Source organism: Saccoglossus kowalevskii, chromosome 6, assembly GCF_978046115.1.
Source record: "Saccoglossus kowalevskii chromosome 6, keSacKowa6.1, whole genome shotgun sequence".
NCBI classification, from domain to species: domain Eukaryota; kingdom Metazoa; phylum Hemichordata; class Enteropneusta; family Harrimaniidae; genus Saccoglossus; species Saccoglossus kowalevskii.
In genome coordinates this window covers 28,446,303-28,472,916 of record NC_140646.1, presented here as the reverse complement: position 1 = coordinate 28,472,916, position 26,614 = coordinate 28,446,303, and the positions used below count along the sequence as shown (strand labels likewise).

Below are 26,614 nucleotides of genomic sequence, written 5' to 3'. Positions count from 1 at the left end.
CGTGTCTTGGTGGGTGATTTGTATGGTGCGGTGAGCGTGGGTGTAGCCGGCAGTGCAGCAGCTGATTCCAAATCAGATGTGGTATTCGATCGAGTATTTGTGGGTACTGTACGTCTGTCATGAGGTGGTGATGTTTGTCTGTCAGGAGTGTAGTGAGATTCAACAGGTGGTGATTCAGCAGATTTTTTTAGGTGCATTCTGTTGCGTCGGTAGGTGCCGTCTGGTGTGTCTATGGTATAAGATCTCTGGTCGAGACGTTGTGTCACGATGCCTTTACGCCATTTCTTCTCGCCAAGGACAAACGGTTTCATCCTGATGACATCACCCTTCTCTAAAACTGGTAGATCATGGGCTTGTCTGTTGTAATACTTAGCTTGTATGAGTTGTTTATGTCTCATTTTTTTTCCGCTCTTGTTCTGAGTTGACATACCTTGGTTGTAGTAGTCTAGCTGTTGTAGGGAGTAGTGTTCTTGTACGTCGATTCATGAGTCTTTGTACTGGACTGGATTCTACTCCTTGTGTAGGGGTGTTGCGCTGGTCGAGTATGGCAAGGTATGTATCGCTATTGGAGTCCTTGCACTTCCTTAGAATGCGTTTTGCTTTCTTGACTGCAGACTCTACCTTTCCATTGGCTTTGCTATTGTAAGGACTGGTGACCAAGTGTTCAAAGTCCCATGCTTGTGCAAATGTTCTAAACTCAGATGAAACATATTGGGGTCCATTGTCGGATACGACTTGTTCAGGTATACCATGTCTTGCAAAATGGCTCTTTGTTGCCTTTATCACAGTCGCTGATCGTGTGTTTGGTAGTTTGTCTAGTTCGTAAAAGTCGCTGTAATAGTCAACAGTCACGAGATAGTCAGTGTTGTCATGTGTAAAGAGATCAGTCGCAACCTTCTGCCATGGGCGTTGAGGTAACTCATGACTCATCAGTGTTTCCTTTGCTTGACTAGTCTCGTAAGTTCTGCAGGTTTCGCATGATGAGATATGATGTTTCACTTCTGCTGACATGCCCGGCCAATACAGGCTAATGCGTGCTCTTCGTAGGCATCCCTCCACACCAATATGAGATGAGTGTATGCGAATTAGCATGTCTTTTCTTATGCTATGCGGAATGACTACTCTCTCTCCTCGAAATATCAGGCCATCTTGAATAGAGAGTTCATCTCTACAGTTGAAGTATGGTGTGACCTGCGCAGGAAGTTGGTGTTTGCTGTGTGGCCATCCTGCGATAATTGTTTTCTGCAGCAGTTGTAATGACTCATCATTCTCAGTAGCGTCACGAATTTTGGCCAGTCGTTCTTCTCTGATGGGTAGGAAACTAATCATATTAATTCTGTCAAAGACCGTTTCTTTTGTACTTGCAGTGGTGGGTGGGTGTGCCCTTGACAGTGTATCTGCAATGTACATTGTTTTACCTTTGCAGTACACAACACGAATGTCATAATTCTGTAATCGTATCATCATACGTTGTAGTCGTTTGGGTGCTTTGTGTAGCGGCTTCTTCACTATTGATTCTAGTGGTTTATGATCACTATAAACAATGGTGTGGTGGCCGTATGTGTACTGGTGGAATTTCTCCATAGAGAAAACTATCGCGAGCATCTCCTTCTCAATTTGAGCATACCTGACTTCAGTAGGTGTTAGTGCTTTACTGGCGTAGGCAATCGGACGACCCTCTTGCATTAGAACAGTACCAAGTCCAAACTGACTACTATCGCATTGTATTTCCAGGTCTTTGCTTGGATTGTAGTAGGCTAGAATAGGTGCTGAACCAATCTTAGACTTAAGTTCAGTGAAAGCTGATTTGTGAACTGCGCGCCATTCCCATGGGGTATCAGAATGTGTCAGCAGTCGAATTGGCTTCATTATATCAGACAGATGAGGTAGGAATCGGCTGAGGTAGTTCACCATGCCATTGAGACGTTGGACGTCTTCAGTATTTCTTGGGGTAGGCATGTCTTGTATTGCCTTCACTTTATCCGGGTCAACTTTGAGACCTTCTGACGTTAACAAATGTCCATGGAAGCGAATCTCAGAACAACGAAGTTCAAGTTTTTCCTTATTGAGCTTTATCCCTTTCTCACGACATCTGTTCAGCAGTTTCTCAAGGTGAGTATCATGTTCAGTAACAGTCTCGGAGTGAACAATAACGTCATCAGCAATACATATTACACCAGGCAAGTTTTCTAAAGCTTGATGTAATCGTTTTTGAAATATCTCACTTGAGACATTGAGACCAAATGGGAATCTAAGCCAACGGTATCTGCCATATGGAGTAATGAATGTAGTTAAAAGACTAGACTCTTCGTCAAGGACTAGATGCCAGTATGCAGAAGACAGATCAACTTGTGTGAAGACTTTAGACTTCGCTAAATCAGGTAGGTACTCGTCAAGTGTCGGCAACTGGTACCTTTCTCGTCGAAGAGCTTCGTTGAGGGGTTTCGGGTCAATGCATACTCGGATTTCACCTGATTTTTTAGTGGTAGTAACAAACTGACTAGACCATTCTGTGGGTTTGTCTACCGGGGCTAGAGCTTCTAAGTTCTCAAGTCGGTCAAGTTCAGCTTTCAGTTTACTTCGAACTGAAACTGCGACTGGTCGACACAGAAGAGTGACAGGGACTGCAGCAGGATTCACATGGAGGTGCACTTCGCCCTCAAACTTGCCTAGGGCAGTGTCATCGAACACATCAGGATAGTTGGCGATGATATTATCTTTGCTGTCAGTCTTCACTGCATTGACTTGTTTGAAATTTCCCCTATGTATTGACAATAAGTTCATTTGTTCAGTAGCACGAAGACCAAGTAGTGGAGTTAAGTTATCTCCCACTATGATGAACTCTACGGAAAATTTCCTGCCCGACTTAGGATTGCAAATATTCAATCGACAAACTCCAACAGGCTTTACTTTAGTACCATTCCACATTACTAAGGTTGTGGTACAAGGCTTGATTTGTCTCTCTTTAACGTATCTAGCAGGCAAAAGGTTGACACTAGCTCCACTGTCCAAATGAAATTTCACTGGTTGCCTATCAATGACCATTTCAGCGTAGACTTGTTTCCCTTGAGAACCAACAGTGTAGACTTTTACACAGGATATCCACTCAGGGTCAGAGTCAGAGTCACTGTCAGGTCGGTTGTTAGTGTCATAGTCGCAGTCAAGTACAGCATATGCCCTACTAGATTTCCTACAATTTCTTTGAAAAATGATTTCTACCCTTACAGAATGAACAAGTTTTACCCCACGCTGGGCATTTCAATTTGTCAGAAACATGTTTATAACCGCAAAATTTACAGTCAATATCCCTAGTTTTTGCTTCAGGCTTTGAATATTTTTTCTCCATTTTCTTTCGTGGCTCTCTGGACTGAGTTGACTTCACCTTGTGCACTTCATGTTGACCTCCCATTTCCTTCAGTTGTGAGGCAGTTGCTTCAGCCCCGCGGCAAATATCAATACAGGCGTTTAATTTCAGGTCACGCTCTTGTAGTAGACGTTTACGGACTGCGTTGTCTTTTATACCAATCACTATCTGGTCGCGGATGATGGAGTCATGCAGACACTGACAAAAATTACACGTTTTTGCTAGTGTTCTGAGAGCAGTTACATATACATCAATACTCTCACCCGGCTCTTGGACTCTCTTGTTGAATAGATATCTCTCGTAGGTTTCATTCGTTTCTCCAATAAAATGCTTGTCAAATTTCTTGATAACTGTATCAACTAAACTTTTATCTTCCCCAGCACCATAATCAAAGCTGGTGTATACACTTAGAGCTTCAGGCCCAATAGAATGTAAAAACAGTGCAAGTTGGTACGCTGGAGCTTGGTTCTGCAGGTTAGTAATAATGCTATAATTGCTCCAAATCTGTTTCCAGAGTTTCCATTTGTCAACACTGGTGGCGCTGTAACCCATATCCAAGTGGGCAGGCAATGGAATTTGTGGTGCAGTTGGTGGTAAGACAGGGTTTGGTACATTCTGGCTAGGTTGTTGATCGATAACAGGGGGGTCAGCCATAATTAATTCAACAATGTCTATATTTTGATGTCACTGGCTAATTATGTAGAGTTTTTAACTCGACACGACCAGGTCACGTGATTACAGTAATGCGGGAAAGTTCAATTCACTCACTGCGTTTTGTGATCAGAATTCAGTTCTATCGACAGTCTGTGGATTCTTTCACTTGTTCAGAAATCTTCAGGACTTCCAGTCGCTACGCTGCCACCATGTTTCAATACGGGCTTATAAGTGAAAGTAGTCCCTAAGAGACCGTGGTCTGGATGCGTTGCAGACGCAACATTTATTAAGCCGACATCTTGGGTAAAAAACAACAACAACACAGAGCATGCGCGTAACGGTCATAAAGGTCATGCAAACAAAAGAACATCAGCATATTGTAACAACATGTGTTGTTGATACCCTTGTTGTTGGTAATTATTTGGGTATTACTGATGGTGCTGTGGCAGCAAGTACTGCTGATCTTGCCAACTTGTGGTATTATTCCACATTTTTGCATTGTAGCCGAAATCAAAATTATCATATTTGTTGTAGTATGATTGGCTATTCCTTTTGTTGAATCCTCTTGGTTGTCTGTAGTAAGATCTGGCAGTATTCTGATGAGGCTTTACTTGTACACGTCTGTTGTGATGTCTTGAATAATCGTTTCTTTTTATGGAAACAGATTTCAGTTTGCTGATATAATTTGCTGCAAGAACACTTGCACCACCATGATGTAGATGGATACCATCTCTGGCATATAGATTCCGAGCATTTGTTAATTTATGATAATAAAGGAATTCCACTTTGTTTTCCTGTTCGCAATAAGATTCTATCTGTCTATCTGACTGTTATCATATGTATACGCTCATTCACTACATGGTCTTTATTACGTGGTAGTATAGAGGACACAACAATTAATGCATTTGGATGCATTGCCTTTGCCTTAACAATAAGTTCTTTTAAATCAGCAACAACAACCTCTACATTATTGTGTACTGCATCATTGCTACCTTCATGTATGATAACTGATGAAGATTTCTTTGATTTTGATTGCTCCAAGGCTTTGTGAGCATCTCTTATGTATGTAGCCCGATATTTGATGGCATATTTATATGTGTGGGTATATATCTGGGGATGGTGGGGTGTGTGAGGGTGACAGTGGGTTGTGTGGGAATGATGGTGGTAATGAAATTAATTTCTCCCAGAAAATCTTAATAACAGTGACATTGATTGAAATTGACTTACATGTTGTACAATATTGTCCAGTATAACATCCAGTACATGTACAGGTATAGTCAGTACAGGATCCTGCCACAGGAACACAGAAACCACCATTCTGACACTGGGAATTCTGACATGCATTTATTTCTGGAAATAAAATAAAAATACAACGGCTACTTTTACCCAGATGTTCATGATTCTGATTTACAAACATTTAACCATGAGTATACTTCAATAAATTCTGAACATATTATAATAATAAATATAATACAACTTTATTACGCAACTTAACCATTTATGGGTTTAGTGAGGTCAAAAATGATTACAAAAGTCAAATGAAATAAGACACACTAAAACACTAAAATTAAAATACACTGAAATTCATCAAAAGAAAGAAATGAAAATTAGAAAATCTCATGTTGTACAAAGACATACTTCAATATTAAACACTTACGTTGGGTACAGTACATTCCAGTATAGCATTCAGCACAAGCACAGGACCAATCTGTACAAGAACCAGGAACAGGAACACATGTTGCACCATTCTGACAGAAACTGTTGGCACAAGCATCTTGCACTGAAGATGAAAAAAAAAAACATTTTACCTTCATATTATGTCAACAAATAACATAACAAGCTTTGACAATGCACTGTCCCATAGCCTGTATTTAATATTTAAAGGTATCACTAGAAGTGATTCACTATTGTGGGTGTACTTTTGGCTAAAGTGATTAAAAGAATATTTGGTTGAATCACTAAATAATGTATTGGGCAACCAAAACCCACTATGTAAAATCAAAATACTAAATTAAGAATTGAATTATGCAAGCAATCTCAGAGAAAAAGTTTTCAAAAACAACTAGTTTGTAACAGATTGCAAACTAAGTTACAGTGCACAATATGTCTCTCAATAGATTGTATGTTTAAATCAATGATTACAATAAACAAAGAGCATAATATGTGTAGAACTAATTTCATAGTATATGTGTGGGTATATTTGGGGATGGTGGGGTGTGTGAGGGTGGCGAAGGTATGTACGACCTAGAAATAGTGCCGTATGCGAGTACCAAGTTGCCAGTTGCAAGTAGCAAAATATGCCATATGCTAGTGGTAAAAACGGCATATGCGAGTGGTAAATTGTATCGTTTGCTAGTAGCAAAAAAGCCCTATGCGAGGGGTAATACAAAGGCTTGTAACGTTTGCTTATAATATAACAACGTACGTTCAATTGTGTTTTATCACAGTGAAATAAAATATTTACCATGGTTATGAAATGATGTGTACATGGTTGGTTAAAATTGGCATGATGCTGTATCAAAAAGTTCGTTCAGTCGCTTGCATAGAATCGATGTTTGCTCTTCACAAAATTGCACAGGAAACGTGAAAGCACAATAATTTAATAAACGGCCATGACCAGCCAGCACACTCCGCATAACATGTGAAAATTGTTTTTTCTTTCGGTAATATTAGTATGAACCTGTGGTCAGCGATTAAAGAATCATAGAATTATAATTGTAGTTAGTAACAAGCAGCCTATCGGCTGAGATAGCTCCGCTGTTAGCAATGCACATTTCAATTAAAGAACTGAAGACATCATTAGAAAATGAACAATATGTATACATGTAGTATCAAAGCAATCGGACTTACAGTGTTTAACAAAAAGTCAAAATATCACTTTCTACCAAAAATGACAAAAATATTCACCAAAATTAGAGAATTGAAGATATCATCACGAAATGAACAAATCTGAGAAAGGTCTACATGTAGTATCAAAGCAATTGAACTTTTGGTTTTTAACAAGAAGTCGAAAATATCACTTTTTACCAAAAATGACAAAAATATTCACCAAAATTAGAGAATTGAAGATATCATTACAAAATGAACAAATGTGAGAGAGGTCCACATATAGTACCTATATATTTAATATCAAAGCAATTGGACTTGCGATTTTTAACAAGAAGTTGAAAATATCACTTTTTAACAAAAATATTCACCAAAATTAGAGAATTAAAAATATCATCACAAAATGAACAAACCTGAGAGAGGTCGACATGTAGTACCAATATATTTAATATCAAAGCAATTGGACTTGCGGTTTTTAACAAGAAGTCGAAAATATCACTTTTTACCAAAAATTACAAAAATATTCACCAAAATTAGAGAATTAAAGATATCATCATGAAATGAACAAATCTGAAAGAGGTCTACCCAAGGTACATATACACCAAGTATCAAAGCATTCAGGCTTGTAGTTTTCAAGAAGAAGTCGAAAAAGTAAAACATTGACACGGACGACGACGGACAATCACTCATATGATAAGCTCCGCTCGACAAAGTCGACAGCGGAGCTAAAAACGGGTGCATGTTCACCGAAGGGTCACGGAATTCTTGAGTCACGCGCCGCCGTTTAAATGAATACAATGGCAGGTTTCAAAAGTAGTCACACCTCGGAGAGGTGTTAAATTTGCCACAACCCAAGTGTTAACTAGCACACAATTCCATAATACATAGTATATATTTGATTTTACTGTGATGAAACTATATCACTATATTACTGTGATAAAACACAATTGAACGTACGTTGTTATATTATAAGGAAACGTTACAAGCATTTGTATTACCCCTCATGGCCCTCGCATAGGGCTTTTTTGCTACTAGCAAACGATACATTTTACCACTCGCATATGCTGTTTTTACCACTAGCATATGGCATATTTTGCTACTTGCGACTTGCAACTTGGTACTTGCATACGGCACTATTTCTAGGTCGTACATACCTGGGGTGGCAGCTTACAGTCACCATAGGGACAAATTATTCCTGACTGCACAAAATAAAATTCCAAATTTTGATAAAGAAAATAGTCAGAATAAATTCATTTTGATTATGGCAAACCATACTCTAGCACCAGCCTTAGCTGTCTTCTTAAAAAAACAGCTATGGAACAAAACAGCAACAACTATCAGTGTATTAGGCCACATTCTGTGTTCATTCTATATTCTGTATTCACCATTGGCTGCAAATTGTCTTTTTTTGTTTTTGACTTGTTTTATTTTTTTTTTTAGAAAAGTTTTTATTTTTTGTTTTCTTTTTTAGATTGTAGTTTGTTTTTTTTAATTTCTTTCTGTAAGACCCTTTTTATCCTTTCCTAAGGATTTTATGCGTCTAATAAAAAAATAAAATAAAAATACCTGGGGTGGCAGTGGGTTGTGTGGGGATGATGGTGGTAATAAAATGCATGGATTTTTTGAACACATGTTGCACCATTCTGCCAGAAACTGTTGGCACAAGGATCTTGCACTGAATATAAGAATGGCAATACAATTAAAATCTGTTTGCACTCCTTTACTGAGGAAACTGTTTTGAGGGTAGACAGTAATGAGGTAGGAAAGAGTTGTGCTGGGTTGATATCTAAGTGCCATAGATGTACGAGAGCCCAATACGAAAACAAGCATGAGCCATGGATTTTCAAGATAGTGCAGTACATTTCAGACTGTGCAACCAGATTAACTCTATATATTATATTGTACATGTCCATGTCAACTTTTCAAGTCACAATAACAAGTCTGTTGATATAGCTCCACTGTACACATTGTAGTTAGACAGTTGAAAATAGCACTTTTTACCAAAAATTATTCACTAAAATTAGAAAATAAAACTTATCATCATGAAATGAATAAATCTGACTACGCCCAAAGTGTCTACATACAAAATATTGAATTCAAGGCATTTTCAAGAAGAAGTCAAAAATAGCTATTTTTACCAAAAAACGACAAAAATATTAAAAACTAGAGAATAGAAGGTATTGTCACAAATATTCATCAAAATTAGAGATTTGAAAAATCTGAGAAAGGTCCACCAAAAGTACATATACACCATTACAGTTGTTTATGCTTTGTGCTTGTATGCAGTAACTCGTTGGCAAGAATAAGTCGTTTGTACCAAAACATAAAATAACGGCGTTATTTGTTGTTATGGTTATAAAATATACATGTAGGTATCTTCTCTTAATTCTTGTTGCTCCCACTAGAACATAAGGTTAACACAAGACCCCTCCACTCAACACGTTTTTTTCTATGTACGTATGCATGTTAATAAAACATCTTACAAGCAATGTTGTCAAAGCAGATCACATTTGTTAACTGAAAATTGCATGCTGGTTGGAAAAAACAGCTCTGTCATCTACCATGAAAGCAGAGCTAAAAAACATGACTGCTCAACACTTTTTGCATTGCTCTTACAACCTTGTATAATCTTAATATAGAAGAAAATATTCTTACAAGTAGCGCATGTTAATCCAGTGTAGCATCCAACACATTGACACGAATATATTGTACAGGATCCTGGTAAAGCAGTGCAAGTACCACCATTCAAACATGGAAAGTTTTGACATGGATCGGAAACTAGGAGTAAAAATATACAGTTACACAAGCATTCATATTACTATAGGCTCTTTAATATTCTTTAAACATCTCAAAATTGGGCTCTAAATGTGCGAATATAATGGCACTTTGAGCCGGCACATTTCCTCACAAAGTGCATTCATAACATGTTAAGATACAAGGGACTGTACTACCAAATAACATCATTAGTGTTCATCATCATCACTATATATGAAAGCATCATAACTTTGTATCAACATTGTAATTGGTAATTGCTTTCACTTCAACAATACTTTATAAATTGATACATCATACAGACAACCATGCTCCCAACTTTTAAAGAATGTATTTGACCCCAGCACATAGTATGTCACATAGATCACAGTGTCCATCATCAAGGTAAGTTAATCAGTGCAATTGATAATTGTTATTCTTTGCGCTAAGAACTACTTGAGGTATGTAAATGTGTCGAAATGGACATAGTGCGAGTGGTTAGTGCTAGTAGCACTAATCCGAAAAAGTACTAGATCTAGTGCTAAAATGGCACTAGATCTAGTACTAAAATGGCACTAGATCTAGTGCTAAAACGGTACTAGATCTAGTACTAAAATGTACATAGTGCGAGTGGCATTGATATCGCGTTGTCAACGACGTCGAGACATCTCGTAATTGTCTGAAAATAAATTAATATTTACGTAAAGTTGTTGTATCTTTCATTTATTGGAAATGTGCTACAGTGGGAAAACTGAGTATGTACATGAATGTCATTGTCCACGTGAACCGTAACTAATAGACCTTTGAAACAACGCGATCGGCCGGGAAACTAGCTCCATGGTCAGTGAAACTGCAGGTCGAACTTCGCAATTTTTACAAATTGTGAATAGATACACTGTATGAAATGGTATTGTGTGGAAGTTTGTGTTTTCAACTTCGGCGTATGTAAACTTGTAACTTGTATGTAAATGGTGGAATAAAGCGTTGATTTTTTTTTTAAATCGCTGACGTGCCGTTTTATTTCTGGTCGGCGCCACACTCAATGAAAATAGATCTTCGTAAATGAAATTATGATGGCATATATGAACTAAATAAAAAATGTGTATACTGCTAGTCTAAGTCCCGGGTCCCTGTAAAGCTCGGCGGATTTTGTGTGTACGGCGACCTGTGAATGGGCATGTTGCTCAGTACCGCTGGGAACCAGACAGAAAATGAATCGTTGTCTGGTTGTCATGACATTGACCTTTGCAGACATAATCAACCAATGGTAAAAGTGGATTCACGCAATTCTTTTGTTACATTGTACCACGGCGGTACTAACGGGAAAAAGCCACGACGCTATTGTTTTAGCTTTACCCTGTGATCGTTTGTCAATATTCGTTCACAAACATTGGTCACGTTAGCTCTTAGCCCCTTTTTACAATGGATTACGCTAATCTCAAGCATTCAGTAATATTCGGAGCATGGAGGTACTAACGGAAGGGTCCACAACGCATCTCAAGTGACCATTTAAGCCTGGCTTATTTCCTTTTTTTTCAACCCAAGTTAATCCTGATATGGACATTGTGTAGCTCATCTTTGATGTCGATGATAGTTTGCGATTGCTTACACAAGTAACCAGTTAGCGGAATATGATATACCTCGCCGATTTTCTCTGCAATGATATTTGTTAGGAGTCCTTAGGATTTTTTGTTGTAGACTCTCGAAATCGTGTACTTGTTACAGTTGCTAATAATTAAAACATGTAAAATCTGTGAAGTAACAAGTTCGTCTGTTGAATTTCCGGTTGCGAAATGCGTATTTTATTAAACCCTTCACAGCTTTATTCAAGAGCGTGTTTGGAGTGTGAATGGATAAGCTTCGTTTGGACAAAGAGCAGTTATCACTGTAAACAATGTTAAATTATTCTTCTAATGCTCAGTTCATCTTTTGAAAATAACTATTTTTAGATTTGAAAAAAAAAAATCATGCCATTTCCCTATCAAAATCCAAGCCAAAAGATCGTACTACAACACGCAACATCGGTAAATCTCTTCCGCGTTGCGTTCAATAACATTAACATATTTAAATGAGCTATGGTGATTTGAACACGTTGGCATCATTCAGCATTTTGATTGGTTAATTAGCGATTTAACCTCAACTCATGCAAGAGAAACATGGCGGATACCCTACAGCATCGGGCGTTTGTATGCGATCGGAATCATTTGCTTACGATGAAACTAAATTGAATTTTATTTGAATTTCATAACAATTCAACGAATTTATTTTTTGTGCGTTATTATAATCACTACTGAGTAATAATCAACAATTGTCAAACGCAGCATGATCGGATTACGCAACTGTGATCGTTTGCTACTACGCAATGCAGTTGTGTTTGTTTTTATATGAAACTTCGTTTAAAATATTCTTTCGTTACCAATAAAATAAAAACAAATGTATTTGAAAAATGACACTGGGCGACACTGTAATGACATTTCAGGCAGTCTACTTTTTAATTCAGCAAGAATTATTAATTATTGTTAATTCTGCAATAGTTTCTCTCGTCTTGGGTGGCCCAACTAACGGCGTTGAAAGTCTACATAGTAGGATATTTCAATGAAAATAAGTCCCCCAAAAATATTTGATGATTATTTTTTTAAATTTTGCACCCCAAATAAGCGCCCACCAGCCGTGAAATCCCCAGGACGATTTTTCTGATGAGCGAATTTACAGCAGAATCCGGTATTATATAAAGAAAGTATTATTATGGACATCTCACAGATATATTGCCGATGTTTTATACTGTTTGTAGTTTGCATATGAAGTGGTTGTTGATGCCCCTCCTATTATTCGACGTCGTTGACAATGCGATAACAATGCCACTCGCACTGTGCACATTTTAGCACTAGATCTAGTGCCATTTTTGCACTAGATCTAGTGCCATTTTTGCACTAGATCTAGTGCCATTTTTACCACTAGATCTAGTACTTTTTCGGATTAGTGCTACTAGCACTAACCACTCGCACTACGCCCATCTCAACACATTTACATACATGACTAATTGTATAATTCATGCACACTCAAAGTGTGAATTAATTCAGAAATAAAAAAAAACACTGATAAATAAAGTTGGTCACATGATATTAAAGCACTGGTATATATTGTAAATGTATGGTAACTACTTACATATAGTACAAAACTGTCCACTGTAACATCCAGTACATGTACAGGTGAATTCAGTACAAGATCCTGGCACAGCAACACAGAAACCGCCATTCTGACACTGATTATTATTTTGGCAGGGATTAATAACTATAAAAAAACAACAATAATATTTTTATTGGTTTTCATATCATGATGAACCTACATACCTGTAAATCATAATTTTGTACTAATAATCAAATTATAGGCTGTCACACTTGTTTAGGTTTTGTGTGCACATTGTCCTATAAGCAGTGAAGTTGCAAAAGATAGCTAGTATTGCATTTGCATAACAGCACATCACTCAGTCCATTTCAAAACTTGTCAGAATTCACTGAAATTCCATTCACAAATCTAAGGCAAGGTTATTCTAGAGTCCAATTAAATAAAATAGTGTTTATACAACCAATAATGCCATCCCATGCAAATATTTGTTTTCTCGTCCAAATAGAGAAGTTATATTAGCTGAGTCTATATGACACCAGAAAATTCTAATCATAGTGTGAAACATTGAGGGTATAATGACCTATGACATTATCTCTCCAGGCTATTTTCACAAATCACTGAAAAGAATTTTTATTGAGATAAATTATCTGCTTCACATTCCTTATCTTATCTTATATGACTTTATTACGCAACTTAACCATCTGTAGGTTTAGTAAGGTCAAAATGATTACAAAAGACAAATACAATAAGACACACTAAAGTTAAAATACACTGAAATTCAACAGAAGAAGGAAATAAAAATTAGAAAGTCTCATGTTGTACAAAGACATAATTCAATATTAAACACTTACGTTGGGTACAGTACATTCCAGTATAGCATTCAGCACAAGCACAGCTCCAATCTGTACAAGAACCAGGAACAGGAACACATGTTGCACCATTCTGACAGAAACTGTTGGCACAAGGATCTTGCACTGAAGATGAAAAAAAAAAAATTTTTATCTTCATATTATGTCAACATCATAACAAGCTTTGACAATGCACTGTCCCATACTCTGTATTGAATATTTAAAGGTATCACTAGTAGTGATTCACTATTGTGGGTGTACTTTTGGCTAAAGTGATGCAAGTAATTAAAAGGATATTTGGTTGAATCACTAACTAATGTATTGGGCAACCAAAACCCATTATGTAAAATCAAAATACTAAATTAAGAATTGAACAAGACATGAAATGTCACAGTTCCCATTATTTGATTATAAAGTAGTACAAGGAACATCTGCCAACAGGTGAATGAATATGTACTTTATGTGGGTACAACTCATCATAAAGTGATTTCCCATGATCTAGTTTTGTACTGACAACTAAAAACTTCCACTGACCCATGTTCAGAATCTCAGAGTACACAAGTGCAACACAACTATTTGTCATACATGTATACTTGCTCAAGAAACTTCATTCATAAATCTGAGTGAACCTTGATGTACATGACTTCTTTGTTATTCAGGTCTTAATATATTACCAGGACCTGGGTTTGTTTCAACATCACCACTGGGCATCAGAATCATTCTCATGTTGTCAAATACAATTTTTTATTAATACAGTAAGGTTTATTATTTAAAATGTATTCATTGTACATAGAACAACATCTGTTAATTTAAACAATTGTAAAAGCTATGTTTTCAGAGCAAGTACATGTAATACCGGTAATTAAGGAAGCCAGTAAAGGTTGATCTGCTCATAACCTTCAATGGAGAAGTAACAATAATTATAACAATAACAATAAGTCTTTTTAGTGCAGTGATATTATTGCATTTCAATCATTATTATAATGGGTATAAAATACTGTTCACTTCTAGATATATTCAGGATTCTATGAAATTTCAATAAAGTCCCTGACACTTCATGTTGTAGGAACCCGGAAAAAATTGCCTTGCGAAATTGAAGCAATTCACAGCACCACTGTAAAAAAAAAAAAAAAAGTTTAAAATGAGTATTAAAGATATACACATGTGGGTTCATAAGACATATGTACCAATCTGAGTGGTTCTAGAGATTAGTATCACAAGATTTTACTCTCCGTGATTCAATATCAGTCCTATGTATAACGCTGTGTTGATCAGGCGAACTAATTGACAATGGCCCTACAGGTATCGCTATGCAATCACAGTAGTTTTGTATTCTTCTTGCATTTCGACCATGGAAAAATATTTGTTTTTGAGAGTGGCCGAATTATTAGAACAAAAACAGAAACTATTTTTTTTAGTATAAATTCTAGTAACTGAAATGCAGGATTGGAAAAGAACAAGACAATAAGCAAGATTGATAAACCTTCAGCGAGCACTCCTGAAATTTCAGATCATTGGTACCATGTTTTTAAATACATTCAATAAAATTGGGTTATTTATGTGATGTAACGAAACATGCATTCACAGCAGACGGAAATTCGTTTGAGATGTTACTGGATTTTTGTATTCAGTTTTCCATTTCAACCACCATCATCACTTAGTAAGCTGAGATCGCGCATGGGGATACTGACTGTGCATAAATGCACAGTGTAGTGCCGCCAGAAAACCAATAATTTGCTTGAGAATATTTTGCACCATTACACCATTTCAAATATTATATTATATTAATTCATAGACAACAAAATAAAGATTTTCAATAACATACAAGTTTTCCCACAGTTGATGATTGTATGGAAATTACATGGCTTCACCAGTTTTACTTTGGAAGAAGTTGGAAACAGATAACAGGAAGGGGCTACATGGCTACATCTTTTTTTTTTTGAATTTTAATCAAGCATGACTTTTAATTTTTTTTTTTTACAAATGTCTATTTCAGGGCAACAGAAACAAAAACAATAAATGTGTAGGTAGGCATTTTAACAATTGCTCAAATTAATATTGGATGAAAACGTCAGTACCGATATAAATCATAATTCTGTTCAAAATAAAAATAAGATCACATTTAATTTAGTCAGTTTTCATAATTAAATACATAATAACATGTACTTATAAATTTGAATAAGGTTCAATGGCTTTTTCATTTAGTGCCAGTTTATACACCACAAAACCTCTTGTTTAGGTGTCACACTCAGAGAAGAGTGAAAGGGCTTAATTTGGTTCTAAAATAGGCATCGCGAAATGTTGGAATTGAATCCCCCTAAAAATTCAGTAAAGTTTACGAAAAGTAAAGTATATTCTAAAAAAAGATTTGAATAAATACAAACACGAATACATTGCTTAGTGGTTAGTACCGGTTGCAAATGATCTCGGTAGCACAATCTGGTCATTCTGTGTGTCGCAAGTGAATAACTTACTTGTTTTCGAAGTATTGCAATTGTTTATTATTATTCAGTAATGATTATAATATGCACAAAAAATTAATTCGTTGAATTTTTATGAATTGGAACTTAGTTTCATCGTAAACGAATGATTTTGGTCGAATGTAAATACGATGCGTTATCCGCCATGTTATTTCAGTACACGTGGCTCATTTAAATATGTTAATGACGGTTCAGTGACCTTGTGGTGAACGCAACAGGGGATTCACCGATGTTTAGCAAGATCTTTATGCATTGATTTTGACGGGGAAAACGGCATGATTTTTTTTTAAATCGAAAAATTAGTTTTCAAAAAATAAACTGAGCATTCAAAGAATAATTTAACATTGTTAACAGAAATAACAGCCCATTGTCGAAACGAAGCTTACCCATTCACGCTATTCACAATAAACATGATACTCTTGAATAGGTGTCAATGGCTACGGTAAAATATAAATTAGACTCTTTTAGGCGTCAGGAGTGAATGAAAAATCCAAAATATTAAAAAAAAAACTGCCGAAAAAACGCCGGGCGATTTCATCGTCCGTTCGTGGAAGGAATGTTGTCCGTTGCAGACTTCTCGATCGACTGTCCATACACGTGTTGTTACTGTACATCCGCCATGTTGAATCGCACAAGATCAGCAAAATCTTCATTGCAACTAACAGTTTAATGCTCACAATATAAAAAATACGAATATAATCAGAGGCAACCTGCTATTATATAATGAATAAATAGATCGAGACAGGGAAATTCTTTTCCCGGCTGAGTTGTGAATATTTCGGAAATCGCTACACAAGCAAAAGACCGGAAAACGATTTACCGGTACTTGAAAACTATGTCCTCATGAATTAATTGTTAGTGTACAATAATTTGACAGGGTATACAATTCACAAACTAGTTTCGTAGATTAGAGACAATTGTTTGCTTTTTTTGGTTTTTCATAAGAATATAAAGCTGGCAAACATAATATTCACGTCCGTACGTCACGGAATGTACACCAATCGTACCCCAATAAACTGGAAAACTTACCTTTGCAAACACGTCTCTTATGCCGCCTTCTTGAAGTTCTTGAAATCAAATAAAGTTACTAGTTCTTCTAGTAACTAGTGAATGAGACCACTGAGCCGAACAGAATACATGTATAAACAGTACTATAATAAATTGCACGCAATGGAGAATTCACGTGCCTGCCGTAATAACAGAGCATTACTCTCAGATCTAATCTACTGTAAAATATTTTATTTCAGCTGGAATATTATCATTCGCTGAAAAAGACTTTTTCTGGGTATTTTGTATTGAATTTATTTTCATTGATTTTTGACAAGTTGACTGTAAAATATAGGAAAAAAGGTATATTCGCTGGATTTTATTTTAACTGAAAATAGCAAACTGAAGCGAAAATAGCAAAAAAAATGTTGCAAGCGAAAATAAAGTATTTTACAGTAATTAATTTATTCTGAGCATGCGCAGACGTTCTGTCAATGTTGCCGGGAGAGGGAATTGTTGATGAAAATCGTAAAAAAAACCCACTTGGGATTTTCAGATCTGGAAAAAAAAATTACATGCATACTCAGCAGAGACTTGTTCATCAACCTGCCAAGTTTCACTGATATCTGCTGTAGAATTTCTGAGAAAATGTTGGAGACGGAATATGGAAAACAGAAAATGGACATTTGACATAACCTGAATTATAGGTCCCCTTTTCAGGCTGCGCCTGAACGGGGACTAATTATACAAACAATCTCAGAGAAACAGTTTTTAAAGCAACAAGTTTGTATCAAATTGCAAACTAAGTTACAGTGCACAATATGTCTCTCAATAGGTTGTATGTTTAAATCAATGACTACAAGAAACAAAGATCTGGTGTATAGATGAATATTAAAAGTACAAAATGGCTACCAGTCAGCCATATTTGTTTGAATCATAGGGGAAACTATTTATCAAAATTGCTTTAATCATCTCTAAGAAACATCTGAGTGAGGTTTTATTTAATTAGTGAAACTATCTTCAACATTTTGTAGTTAGCTTCATAATAAATCTATAGAAGCTAAATAAATGTCAACCATGAAAATTAAAATCTCAAACAGCAAACCATTGATAAATTATTAGGTTCTGGATGACTTACATGTTGAGCAATACTGTCCAAGATAGCAAGTAGGACATGTACACTGATACGTATCACAGGATCCTGGGATAGCAACACAAGTACCTCCATTCTGACATTGATGGTTGTCACATGCATTCAATACTGAAAGATTAAAGTTTTAGCAATTATGAATTTCAAATCATCATGCAGATTTGATTTATTATACATGTATCTGCTACAGCTATGACTATAAGAAATTAGTGTGAACCAATCATCAATTCAAAGTATATGTAATATAAAGTTCAAGTTTTATATTGACAATATGAAATAAAATAAATATATACTATTAAAATGAAAAAGAAAGAATGAAGCAAATGAAAAAAAATTACACAATGATACAAATTACACTTACAAGTTGTACAATATTGTCCAGTATAACATCCACTGCATGTACAGGTATAGTCAGTACAAGATCCAGGTACAGCTACACAGAAACCACCATTCTGACATTGAGAATTCTGGCATGGATTCAATACTGTGAAATGAAAATACAAACAATTAACAAATAATGCTCATTGATATGTTGTATGGTAATATGTGTAGAACTAATTTCATAGTATATGTGTGGGTATATTTGGGGATGGTGGCGTGTGTGAGGGTGGCAGTGGGTTGTGTGGGGATGATGGTGGTAATGAAATTAATTTCTCCCAGAAAATCTTAATAACAGTGACATTGATTGAAATTGACTTACATTGTGTACAATATTGTCCAGTATAACATCCAGTACATGTACAGGTATAGTCAGTACAAGATCCAGGTACAGCTACACAGAAACCACCATTCTGACATTGAGAATTCTGGCATGGATTCAATACTGTGAAATGAAAATACAAACAATTAACAAATAATGCTCATTGATATGCTGTACGGTAATATGTGTAGAACTAATTTCATAGTATATGTGTGGGTATATTTGGGGATGGTGGGGTGTGTGAGGGTGGCAGTGGGTTGTGTGGGGATGATGGTGGTAATGAAATTAATTTCTCCCAGAAAATCTTAATAACAGTGACATTGATTGAAATTGACTTACATTGTGTACAATATTGCCCAGTATAACATCCAGTACATGTACAGGTATAGTCAGTACAGGATCCTGCCACAGGAACACAGAAACCACCATTCTGACACTGGGAATTCTGACATGCATTTATTTCTAGAAATAAAACAAAAAATACAATGGCTACTTTTACCCAGATATTCATGATTCTGATTTACAAACATTTAACCATGAATATACTTCAATAAATTCTGAACATATTATAATAATAAATATAATATAACTTTATTACGCAACTTAACCATCTGTGGGTTTAGTAAGGTCAAAAATGAATGATTACAAAAGACAAATAAAATAAGACACACTAAAATTAAAATACACTGAAATTCATCAAAAGAAAGAAATGAAAATTAGAAAGTCTCATGTTGTACAAAGACATACTTCAATATTAAACACTTACGTTGGGTACAGTACATTCCAGTATAGCATTCAGCACAAGCACAGGACCAATCTGTACAAGAACCAGGAACAGGAACACATGTTGCACCATTCTGACAGAAACTGTTGGCACAAGCATCTTGCACTGAAACAAGAATTGCATACATGTAATAATATTTATTAACTCATAATATCTCACAGAGAAGATAAAAATGGTCATACAAAACAATACAAAAACAGCAAAGAAATGAACAGACATAAATTCAACAAGTCACTGAAAATGACAAAGTCCTAGTTGATGTTTTTCAAAGTAATTTTCATGTGGTTGGACTTTGCATGGAAAAAAAAATATGCAACTGTGCAGAAGAATGCAAAGACCTATTTAAATGTGTCAATCAAAGTTGGTGTGGTTAGCATGTACATGTAGTAGATTACATCAGTACAGTGATATTACAGTTATTTCAGGTGGAATGTCAGAAGATGTAAAAACGTTCATTCCTTTATCATCTATCATGATTGACATTCTTATGACTCGTATTCATATGATCAGATCAACAAAATTTTTGTCCATGCACAACCAAGCGTGAAGTACTCAATTTTGATGTATTTTCAACATTTTAATTGCCATGATGCATACATTTTGAATTCAATCATCAAACAAGTGCATGTGCATTTTGAATGTGATCTGTAAATCTGTAAAAAAAATTACATATAATAACAACACAGTATATGTGAAGTTTGTATAGAGTTTGAATAAAATCGGTGCAGGCATGCCACGAGAAATGTTGATGAACTATTCAAATGTGATATTTTTGAACTGAAATGACCACTACCACTGACACTATCAACTGCCGTGCATCAGTAATCCATCATGTGTGTTTCAAAAGAAACCGGCTCAGGCATACCTGAGAAACTACTGATGATGCTTTTAAATGTTGATATTTGGTACTAAAATGACTACTCGTTGGTCAAATGTCAGCGGAACAAAAAAAATCAATTGATATGGATACGTCTACTAGCTATTTTGATTTGCCTATTAAAAACAACTATAGGTCACCAGAACATGTGTTAAAAGTACAAAACGATGGAAAACATCAGGACTACAGTATAAATACTATGTAGCAGTGAGTATTATAGATACATACATATGTCATACATATGATACAGTAGTTTGTGTTTGGTTACATGCTCATTATTTTGGATGCAATATAATAAATTAATGACTGTTTGCAACACTGTGTACAAAGAATAAAACAGTTTATTTCAATGTTATACCTTTATTATGTTTACTTATATTGTTCACAGTTAACTCCTATGTAACATCCGAGGTATGTACGGTACCCTCTAGAAGGCATTTGAGATCAGTTTTGAGACTCTCCCACAGAGGAACATGCCATTTGAGACCGTGTTTGAGACCGATTTAGAGACTCTCGGATGCCACATAAACCGGGAATGAGACCGTGTTTGAGACCAGCTTCAGAGACTCTCGGATGTCACGCAGACAGGAAATGAGACCGTGTCTGAGACCAGTCAATTCGTGCAGTCTGATTGGACAACCCTCGGACATCCGAAATTGTATTCTACTATTTTCACCATGAATTTAGGAACAGAACAATTGTTGACAGATTTGTTAGCGTACCAGAAAATTAAGACGCTAAAAAAGGGAAAAGTAAACGTGACAACAACATAAATACCTCATTTAGAGAATAGTTTGACGACATACAAGACTGTATTATGATGTAGTGTATCCTGAAACATGAAGGTCGGAATATTTAGTAACTCTGTTGTTTATGGCAGTTGACGTAATCATTAACAAACTCGATATCATCCAGAAAAACAGGCGCAAAATTCATCCAATTAGCCAGTTAACGGACAGTAACAATGGTCTGTGGTCATCAATAACGATCGTATTTGAGTTGCAAGTGTTTCTTTATTTGTCAATGTTAGGTTGGGGCGAGTCATGGAGCTAAAAAAAGAAAATTTCCGCGATTTGCGTTTCTATGTACTAAGTATCAACAGAGGTGCGTGAAACCACAGCTACCATTGGCTGGCGGTGCCCAAAAAAGTCGGCGTCCTGGCAACCAGGGAGACGGCTGTTCATTTCCCTTTAGCTCTATCTAGTTCTTGGCGCCACTGAGCAACGAACGAGATTACGTTTGTTGAACCAATTATAGTTCCATGGTTGAACGTTGGGTCGCACGAGTTCCTGTTTAGCGAGTTAACGTATTTTTACTGATGATAACTACACTTCTGTGATTATTTCAACGCTGATATGCACATCCCCATTTTAACAAAACATATCACTACTGGTTTATATTTTGTGTCCATCTCTAATTTTATTTATACAAGTTAAAAGGGTTAGGTCGAAGTGCTCGGGCTCGGGCTCGTACTTCTATTTACCCCTAAACCTCTGACAACTAAAACACAGCCCCTCTATCCCGTTCAAGCAACGCCAGACATTTTTTTCAATCCGGGTTGCGGTTAAACAAACTTCTTGTCCACGACATGTACTTTATTTCTTCACATATACTATGAATTCGTGTTTATGGTTTATCTCGGAAATGTGTGCTAATTAACTCTGTGTCCGAACTACAACAGTAACAACCATCATAGTTTTCACGTTCATTGTTGCAAATTTAACACTTCTGCGAGGTGTGACTGGGCTGGGCGGAGCTTGGTATTCTAGATAGTCCTAATCTTTTGTTTATGTGTATAGTTACTGATTTGAGCCGTGTAGAGTGAAATAAACAATTCATTTCTGGTGAATCCGGAATTCAAGTCGGGTATACTAGTATGCACAGTTTATTCTAAAGTGACACGGTCTATGCTGCAATGTTTAATAAATATATTCACAGACATAAATTACGTTGCGTAGAGTAAATCTCTTGTATCTGAGCAATCACTTTTTACCCCAGATAATTAAGAGAACTGTATACTAGTATTCAAATAATATTTATTTTGATTGTCCTTGCATCATCTCAGACCCAGGTGAAATGAAACTCATTCGTTCCCGGATTTGACCTACATGTATTATCATAGTTTAGCTACTGTATTTTTTATGATTTGTATTTTATTTTATTTTATTTTATTTACCATACTGCGACATCTGATGGCATAGTAGTAAAATAAAGTTATTACTATTAATATTATCTTCCATAACCTCACAGGCAAAAGCGTCTTGGATCGATCACCGGGTCGTAATATTTATTTATCGTATGGGAAATGATTAGTTTCGCGTCACATATTCAAGTGTTCGTGCCCATGCCAGTGATCTTGTTTTTTTTGTTTTTTTTCGTTTTTATTTTGGCTAGGCTGCACAACGCCGAAAGAACATCAGCGGCGACATTGTTAACATTTATACTGGAACTTGCTACAAAGTATCATCTAGGTTCCCACGCAATTTTGAATTTGATTGATAGGTCGTTCACAGACATCGGGCAGTGAAATACGAATTGTGAAACTGCTCAAGACTTCTTTCGCAGCCACAGGTTAACGTATATTTTTTGACAAACTAAAAAGAATTCCAAATTGTGCCGGTCAAGTCAAACGTAAGAATGCGTAAATGTGCATTTTTATCGCAGTCACGGCAAAACTTGGTCTAGCAATATCACGACAAAATGTCCTCTGTCCTTACTCATTTTGCATACGATATTGTACGTGAACGTCATATTGTGGTGCTTCGTGGGTCATCCTCGCTACGAGCCGGAAATAATGAGATAAAACATTACCAACCAGCACGGCGGCAGCGAATCTTTTTTGCTTATTTATTCAGAATTATGTTCATTTATTATTTACTTATTGACTCTTACACAATCCCCGGAGGGAAAGAAAATGGTCACAAAGTACAAGGAGAAATAAATATATAAAAAAAAAAAAAAAAAATATACTAAATAACAAATACAATCACTAAATTACTAAATAATACAAAATCTCTAAAATACAATCTAATATAAAATTACAAAATTGACAGCAGGCATTAAGATGTCAAGTAAGACCCTGCTTCCTGACTTCAAAGCTTTTACTTATGAGCTGTGCTACTGGTATAATAATGTTTTCATTCTGTAACAATTCCATGAATTTTTTCTCTGCAGGTTTATTTTCAAATGCTGGGATCATATCCTTAGCTTTATTGAACAGTTTGGCACGCAACTCATTATATTTGTTGCATTCCAGCAGAAAATGCATTTCATCCTCAATTAGACCTTTGTTACACATGTCACAAACCCTGTTGTTTAGTGGGATTTTTTTATGACGACCCATTTCAATTTTGAGACTATGGTCACTAAGATGAAATTTGGTAAGCGCACTACGCAGTTCAAAGTTTTTTAGCTTAACTAAATATGGCTCAAGTTTTAAATCTGATTTGATTAGCCGATATGTTCTTAGTTTGTTTTTCTCATTTCCTTTGGTGCGGTTATCATTATGGACCTCACCTTTCCATCTTGTTAGAAATAAATCCTTGATGCCCAAATCAATTTGTTTCATTTGTGCCGAGGTTAATTTATCACAGTTGTTAACTGAATGATATAGTTGGATATTGTTTAATAATGATGTCACTTCTAGATACCATTTACTTTTAATGTTTTGGTTAACCACACAAGCTTCCTTGAGTAACGCATTATTAGAATTCATGGCCCGACTGTAATATTTAATTATTTGTTTTTTTTTATAAATACGTCTAGGGGGTATCTGCCTAACTCGCTATACATGGCCATAATTGGTGTGTGTTGTGACACCCCCAGTAGATACCGACAATAACTTAATTGAACGTCTTCAATAGGTGATTTAGTGGAGAACTCATCACCCCAAACATCACAACCATAAATGAGGATAGGTCTGATGAGTTTGTCAAAAAGGGAAATTGAAACTTTTATACTTATGTTTTGTATTGAGCCAAGCTTTGCTTTCATTGAAAACAGAGCTTTTTGAGCCTTACGTTTAAGGTTTTTTAGGCCATCCTTAAACCTACCATTGGCACTAATGATCAGTCCCAGATAGTTATAAGATTTAACTGTATCAAGTTCGATACCTCCAAGAAAAAATGTGTCATTATTCAAACGTCTGTTTGATTTATTGAAAATTAAAATTTTGGTTTTGTCAGTGTTGACAGAGAGCTTCCATGTTTTAGCATACAATGCCAAACTATCAAGAGTGTCTGTAATCCCTGTTTATGTATATCATAACTACATGCAAAATTTTGGGAACGAATGCCGTTAATCATTGACAAGTTGACTTCAACCGCCGGCTGTGTTTTCAGACAGACACTTTGTATTCTGTCTGATTTCGACAACCCCGAGTTGCAAAGAAGTTCGTCTGTTTTCTTTTCTTTCATTCCATTGTATTCTCTAACATAAACAACGCACTAGTGGCGTTTATTTTAAGTACGCATTTTGAAACAATGTGGATGGAAATTACAGTGACGGTAAATTTGAAACTCCACGCTTTTGAAACCCAGTAAAAAATTTAACACATTAAATTTCACTTTTATACTTAACATTATAATGTCTTCTCTTTCTTTATCATTTCATTATTATTATTATACTTGGTTATACTTTTATTGCTACTGTACTGATAGAAATATTGTATTTCTAAAAATGCAATAAATATTATCATTATTATTTCTATATTTATTAACACATAATCACACTTTGGTGGAAATGGTTACAGATAATAGTAAAGGTATACTGTATTAATACACTAAAAAGGAAGGAATAAAAATAAACTAGAGTTTAGTATAATAGTAGTTCTCCATAACTGAACAGTACAGGCATTTCGCACTGAATTTAGTACCCAAACATACATCTACTGTATGCATGACCTGAAAAAGTACCATATGCGAGTACCAAGATGCGAATAGTACTTCCCGTGATCACGGTTCTATGTAAACTATTGAATAAACTGTTTGATATACCCACTTAAATAAATAATAAAAAAGCCTTCCTAACGCACACCATTTTCTTACCATGGTAATTTTTTTATTTTACGTCAGTAAAAATATGTGGTCACGCCTGTAAAAAGGAATTCCCGTGTCCCGCGCCGCCGATTACGTGAAAACAATGGAAGGCTTCAAAAGTAGTCACACCTCACAGAGGTGTTAAATTTGCCACAATGGACGTGAAAACTACGATGGTTGTTACTGTTGTAGTTCGGACACAGAGTTAATTAGCACACATTTCCGAAATAAACCATAAACACGAATTCATAGTATATGTGTCGTGTGACAAGTTCCTCTATCCCTGTCGTGGACCAGAAGTTTGTTTAACCGCAACCCGGATTGGGAAAAAAAATGTATGGCGTTGCTTGACTAGCGATGTCTGAGGTTTAGGGGTAAATAGAAGTACGAGCCCGAACACTTCAACCTAACCATTTTAACTTGTATAAATAAAATTAGAGATGGACACAAAATATAAACCAGTAGTATTAATTAAATATGTTTCGTTAAAATGAGAATGGGCATATCAGCGTTGAAATAATCACAGAAGTGTAGTTATCATCGGTAAAAACACGTTACAGCCTGTAACTCGCTAAACAGGAACTCGTGCGACCCAACGTTCAACAAACGTAATCTCGTTCGTTGCTCAGTGGCGCCAAGAACTAGATAGAGCTAAAGGGAAATGAACAGCTGTCTCCCTGGTTGCCAGGACGCCGAGTTTTTTGGGCACCGACAACCAATTGTAGCTGTGGTTTCACGCACCTCTGTTGATACTTAGTACATAGAAACGCAAATCGCGGAAATTTTCTTTTTTTAGCTCCATGACTCGCTCCAACCTAACATTGACAAATAAAGAAACACTTGCAACTCAAATACGATCGTTATTGATGACCACAGACCATTGTTACTGTCCGTTAACTGGCTAATTGAATGAATTTTGCGCCTGTTTTTCTGGATGATATCGAGTTTGTTAATGATTACGTCAACTGCCATAAACAACAGAGTTACTAAATATTCCGACCTTCATGTTTCAGGATACACTACATCATAAT

At 36.0% G+C, this 26,614-nt stretch overlaps 1 protein-coding gene across 6 annotated transcripts in view; it reads right to left on the bottom strand.

Annotated features, from left to right (window-relative positions):
* The window catches only part of LOC100366417 (uncharacterized), a 156,192-nt gene that overhangs the window by 88,356 nt on the left and 41,222 nt on the right, over window positions 1–26,614 (bottom strand). For all 6 annotated transcript variants that reach the window (XM_085500310.1, XM_085500314.1, XM_085500315.1 and 3 more), the window contains 10 exons: window positions 19,653–19,775; window positions 19,226–19,348; window positions 18,887–19,009; window positions 18,548–18,670; window positions 18,175–18,297; window positions 13,573–13,695; window positions 12,761–12,886; window positions 9,500–9,622; window positions 5,676–5,798; window positions 5,246–5,368 (listed from right to left, as the gene is read on the bottom strand). In XM_085500310.1, the coding sequence (XP_085356436.1) occupies window positions 5,246–5,368; window positions 5,676–5,798; window positions 9,500–9,622; window positions 12,761–12,886; window positions 13,573–13,695; window positions 18,175–18,297; window positions 18,548–18,670; window positions 18,887–19,009; window positions 19,226–19,348; window positions 19,653–19,775 (1,233 nt within the window). The remainder of the gene's footprint in view (window positions 1–5,245; window positions 5,369–5,675; window positions 5,799–9,499; window positions 9,623–12,760; window positions 12,887–13,572; window positions 13,696–18,174; window positions 18,298–18,547; window positions 18,671–18,886; window positions 19,010–19,225; window positions 19,349–19,652; window positions 19,776–26,614) is intronic.